Here is a 6,000-nt window from a genome sequence, read left to right as displayed (position 1 = left end):
CTATTTTTTTTTTTTTTAATAAGGAAAGAAAACTTAAGCAGACCCCCTTCAATCAGGGGGCCAACCTAAAACATCCTTTCAGATGATAAGGGAAAAGTCAACATCATAGGGAGGAAAAGAATATAAGAGGGAAGAGCAAGAGTGACCCCTATGAGCCATCAGCCCCGTTCCTGACAATTTATGGGCCCTAGGCATAATGTGAGAAAAAGGGCCCCTTTACATAATCAATTTTTTTTCCCAATAAATTTAAATAAAAGACAAAGAAAATAACATATTTTTATTTAAAACATAAGTCTCAATACACGATAATAAGTTTGCATGATATCAAAATTTATTTTCCTCCTAAAAAAATCATAACAAGCGATTTCTTCTAGCATTTTGTGATGCAAAATCATTTATAATTAAATCAACATCAATGTTTTCAAGCATATCCTTCTCGATCGATAATGTTGCCAAACCATTCAACCTTTCCTGTGACATTGATGACCTCAAGTAGGTTTTGATCAACTTCAATTTTGAAAAACTTCTTTCTGCACTTGCTACGGTCACAGGTACCGTTAATAGAACTCGATATGCAATGGATACATTTGGATAACAATCTGCACGTTTAACAAATTTGAGAATATCAATGGCAGACATTAATTCATTTGGCAAAGTGAATTGTAACACCTTTAGTTCAGAGAATAAATCATCTACATCAACATCCGACAAATTGCCATGAGAAAAGGTATTGTGAAATTTAAGACAACATTCTCTTAACTCATTATCATCTAAAGACTTTAACTTTCTTGAATCATATAAGAAACCAAAAATATTTTCAAATGAACCCATTTCCTCAAATCTGTTTTTCAAAGATGTAATTGCCATATCAACAACAACAAGAAAATAATGGACTCGAAATGATTCTTCAGGTGACATATTTTCATCTTGATCCTCATTGTTCTCTCCAAATTGCTTTTTTCTTATCATTCTACGCTTTGTTGGAAAAATGGGTTCAACATCCATTTCAAGTGCAACACTTTTTGCAAGAACAATACTTTTTGTAAAACTTTCTTCTCTGTATTTTTCAAAAAAAGAAACAACATTTTCTAAATGTTTTATTGTATCATCAATGCACATATACTTAGATTGCAATTTTTTGCTAACCATATTTATAGCAAACAAAATATCATACCAAATAACCATACCAAGCAAAAACTCAAAGCTTCCAAGTGCATTATATAAACTTTCTGCCTCGCTTTTTGTCTTTGCATCATTATCACAAGAATCATATAATTCCGACAATGCCAATCTTATTTGAGGACATTGAAATCTAATAGCTTTGACACTTTTAATTCGACTTTCCCAACGAGTATTAGACAAATATTTCATTGTTAAACCGGGAACATTATCAAGTAGAATTTTCCATCTTTTTGTAGATCCCGAAAAGAGTGAATATAAGCGTTGTATAACTCCAAAAAAGGAAATAGCCTTAACACAAGAATGAGCCATATCACCAAGAGTTAAATTAAGACTATGACAAGCACAGGGCATGTATAATGCTCTAGGATTAATTTCAAGAAACCTCTTTTGAACACCTTGATGTTTGCCTTTCATGTTGGAACCATTATCATATCCTTGCCCCCTAACATTATCGACATTAAGATCAAGGGCATTTAACACATCTAGCAGTTCATTAAATAGTCCCAACCCTGATGTGTCATCGACTTTCAAAAATTCCAAAAAAAACTCTTCAATTTTTATTTTATTGTTTGACATATTTACGCATCGAATTATAAGAGTCATTTGTTCTTGATGGCTCACATCAGGAGTACAATCAAGAATTATAGAATAGTATTTTGCCTCCTTGATGATATTAATAATAGACTTTTTGACACTTTGAGACAAAAGAGAAATAAATTCGTTTTGAATTTTATGTCCAAGATAATGACAATGAATTTCTCGATCTTGAATGCGTCTCACATGATCTTGCATTATTAAATCAAATTCCGCAATCATTTCAATCAATCCAAGGAAATTGCCATTGCTATCTTGATATAATTTTTCATTTGTACCTCTAAATGCAAGATTTTTCTTAGCAAGACATTTCACAACCGAAAATATTCTGCGTAGAACTTGTCTCCAACGCTCCTTTTCTTTTGTAATTTGTTCTTGCAAGTTCTTATCAATTGTTTCATTTTTATCCAATCTTATTCTCAATTCATTCCAAGTATTCATATTAGTCATATGCTCAATACTATTTTCATGTTGCTTGAGTCTTTGACTTACATGTTTCCAATCACTTAAACCATCATTTGCTAGCAAACTTATGTTACCAGAAGATTTAAACAGCTTACAACAAAAACAATATACTTTATCATTAGCTTTACAATAAACTAACCATTTTCGATCAGTAAACTCACCATTGTTTAATTTCCTGGAATAATAAGAATATGAAAAATGCCGAAAATTTTTGTCCAAAGGAAAATCAAGATTTTCTTCTCTAATAGGTGGTCCCTTTTCGACTAAAATATCCTTTGATTTGTTATCAAGATTATCCCAATTTCTTGGATCATGAATATCAAAGTAAGGGATTTCTTCTTCTATACCAACACCAAGATTTGGCTGATCAATATTATTTGTCTCATCATTAACAGTTGTTTGATCAATGTTGTCATTAGTCTGACCAATATTATCATCATTAACCCCATCAAAGTCATCTTTCTCATCAATCTCATGATCAATATTTTCATTTGATTGATCAATATTGTCATTTGGCTGATCAATATTATCAGTCGTTTGATTAATATTGTCATTAGTCTCATCAATATTGTCATTATTAGACTGAGATACAGTTTTAAAAACATATTTATCAAGAGCTCCACGTTGAGATCTTGCTATTTCCTCATTATGTTTTCTCTTTTTTCGTTTTTGACTACCAGATAAATGTTTTTTAGGCAACATATTATACTTGTATATGAAATAAAATCAAGAGCAAGATTAAGAACAATAGCACCTGTAGAATTGTAGAATATAGATTGTAGAAGAAAATTTGTCGAATTCGAATTGACCATATGTTATTGCAAGCAATCTCAAATTTCCACAACTCAACAATACCCAATTCAATTGATCGATAACCTGTAACAAGAGTATAATTGTATAAAGTCAACAATCAATTAAATTAAAACATGATAAATTGATTTTAAACAAACAAGGAAGAAGTTGTTGTATAAGCGTATAACCTGTGTTTAATCGGCCTTCAAGTACTGATAGCAAGCCGTTCACGCCGCGAAACACATCGGAAATAACCAATACTAAGTATATCGAAATTGAATAATTTTTGATTGATGATGACGATGAACAATTTTTGCAGCAATTTAATGTGTAAAAAATTATAACCGTTGTCATAATATTACTTTGCCAAAAATAAAGGATTGGATTTCGGTATAATGAAGAATTGATGAAGCGTTGAATTTGGAATTTTTTGTATTTTGGGAAGTTCAAAGTTTTGCTGGGAAATCGGAGAAGAAGATGAAGAGGTTGGGAGTATTGGTATTGACAGCTAATAAATAATAGTAGCAATAAAGCACTTTGCCACTTTGTCAAAATTAATAGCAGTAGAATTTGTTAACAATGCAATTAAAGCCAAGTTACTTTAGAAAATTGTACAGATTTTTTTTTAACTCTTGGGCCCCTTTTGGCGTGGGCCCTGGGCGGTCGCACTTCCGGCCTACCCCCTGGGCCGGGCCTGTGAGCCATAAAGTCCGCAGCTCGGTTAGCTTCTCTGAAAACATGGGAACACGAAAAGGAAGCAAACTGAGGAAGCTTCTTCTCAACATCACACAAGATATTGCGAATCTCCCAAGGCGAAGGCCAAGCTTTCGATACAGCATTAATAACCGAAGAGTTGTCTCCCTCAACTTAGCTTGAAGATGGGAAATACCTTGCGCTATAGCACCACGAATACCGATCCAGAGCCCCCAAGCTTCAGCCTGAAGAATGGAGACCGAATCCCCCAACGCTTGGGCACCAGCGAGCACAACATCCCCCTGCACATTCCGAATCACAAAACCACAAGCAGAATGACCAGAGCTAAGACGGGAACCATCAAAATTTAGCTTAAAAAAGTTGACAGACGGCGGAGACCAGAAGGACTTGGGCCCAGACCTCACTTTACGACATCCCCGAGAGGAGGAGGAAGGATTAACCAGAGGGAAGGAAACACTGTCCATAGAACCAAACCAATTAGCCACGAACTTAGCAATAGCAAGAGCCGCCTGCCTATGAGAGATAGCTTCATCACGAAAAATTAATTATTACGAAAAAACCAAATAAACCACCATCCATGCAAATCTCTCAACAACCAGGGAAGGCAAGGAATTCTGACAGAACAAAAGAGCGTCTAAGAAAGAGGAATCACTATTCGAAAAAAGGTGAGAAGGGAAACTCGGCCACCCGTGAAGATGATGAAGGATAGAAAATGCGTCAACAGTGAACGGACAGAGAAAGCAAAGATGAGTAATCGACTCAGAATGAAAATTGCAGAACACACACTCCTGGGGAGTAAAAACATGGCTTTTTTCCAGACGAGACTTAGTAGGAATACCATCATTGCACGCCTTCCAAAGGAAATTACGGACCTTGGGAGGGACATTGAGCTTCCAAATCCAGGAAAAAGAGACTTTAGGAACATCACTCCCACCAACCCTTGACTAACAAAGCACCTGATTTAACCGAGTATTCACCATCTGGCGAGAGGCCCCAGATTAATTCATCTTCCAGCTCTTCAGAAGGGAGAAATAACTCAGAAACTTGGGAGACCAAATGCGAAGGAAGGAAAACAGCTAGCTTAGCAATATTCCATATTCCCCCATGGGAAATGAAATCACACACCTTCATGTGAAAAGAACCAGCAACAAGGCTAACCAGATCTGCAATTAGGTGTTGAAAAACCCAATTATCGAACCAGAAATTAATCTTACAGCCATTGCCCACCTGCCAACGCAGCCCTTTCCTAAACAAAGGGCGCAGACTCATGAGACGCTTCCACTGCCACGAAGCCAAAACCGACGGCTTGTGAGACAACAGATAGCTATTTTTAACATATTTTTTATGAACCAGCTTAACCCAGAAACTATTATTGTCCTTAAGCAGCTTCCAGAGAAGTTTAAGCTGCAGCGCCATATTATTAACTTCCGCCTTCCGAAGGCCAATGCCACCAAAGCACTTTGGCTTACAAATCCTATCCCACCCAATGAGATTGGGGGACGAACTCAAACTATCCTTATTCCAGAAAAAATTCCGATAAGACTTATCCAAAGAGGTAAGGATAGGTTTCGGAAGAAGGAAACTCTGCATTAAATAATTGGCCTTGGTGGCAAGATTGGCTTGAATTAAAACCGACCGACCAGCTTGAGAAAGAGAGTTAGCTTTCCATTTAGGAAGTTGATTTGTCACTTTTACCGATACGCTTCCGAAAGTCTCTTTGGTCACCCTAGAAGAAATAATAGGGCATCCCAGGTATTCTCCCAGATCATTAACTTCCTGCATACCCAAAATTTGAGAAAATAAACTTTTGGATGCCGATCAACATTTTAGAAACTTGAAAAGACGACTTGTGATAATTCACTAGCTGGCCAGACATAGCACAATATTTATCCAATATAGAGCGAATAAGAGAGCACTTTCATTAGAAGCCTTAGCAAAAATCATGGTGTCATCAGCAAAGGTTAGGAAAGGGATCCGCATTCCAGATTTCCCAACATGGACACCCACTAATTTACTTGAATCGGAGGAGGCTTGCGCTAACTGACGAGCTAGAAGTTCCGCGCAGAGAATAAACAAGTACGGGAGAGAGGATCCCCTTGTCTGATCCCTCTTGACGACTGGAAAGAGTCACCCGGGATTCCGTTAACAAGAACTGAAAAAGAAGCTGTAGAGATACACTCGGAAATCCACGCCACCCACCTTTCCGAAAAGCCTAATTTGCGAAGCATAGTAAGAATAAAAGGCCATTCAAGT

The 6,000-nt window shown here is 36.5% G+C and overlaps 1 protein-coding gene across 1 annotated transcript; it reads right to left on the bottom strand.

Annotated features, from left to right (window-relative positions):
• Positions 1–251: 251 nt before the first annotated feature.
• LOC104886365 (uncharacterized) lies at positions 252–3,565 on the bottom strand. Its single transcript, XM_048641934.2, has 2 exons — positions 3,222–3,565; positions 252–3,117 (listed from the first exon to the last, which is right to left on the bottom strand). Exon 2 carries the CDS (start codon positions 2,941–2,943, stop codon positions 352–354), a length of 2,592 nt encoding a protein of 863 aa, XP_048497891.1. The 5' UTR covers positions 2,944–3,117; positions 3,222–3,565; the 3' UTR covers positions 252–351.
• Between the last annotated feature and the right edge of the window lie 2,435 nt (positions 3,566–6,000).

Source organism: Beta vulgaris, chromosome 1 (assembly GCF_026745355.1).
Source record: "Beta vulgaris subsp. vulgaris cultivar EL10 chromosome 1, EL10.2, whole genome shotgun sequence".
Taxonomy (NCBI): Eukaryota; Viridiplantae; Streptophyta; class Magnoliopsida; order Caryophyllales; family Amaranthaceae; genus Beta; species Beta vulgaris.
Note: the sequence above shows the minus strand (reverse complement) of the source record. Positions and strands in the feature narration are given on the sequence as shown.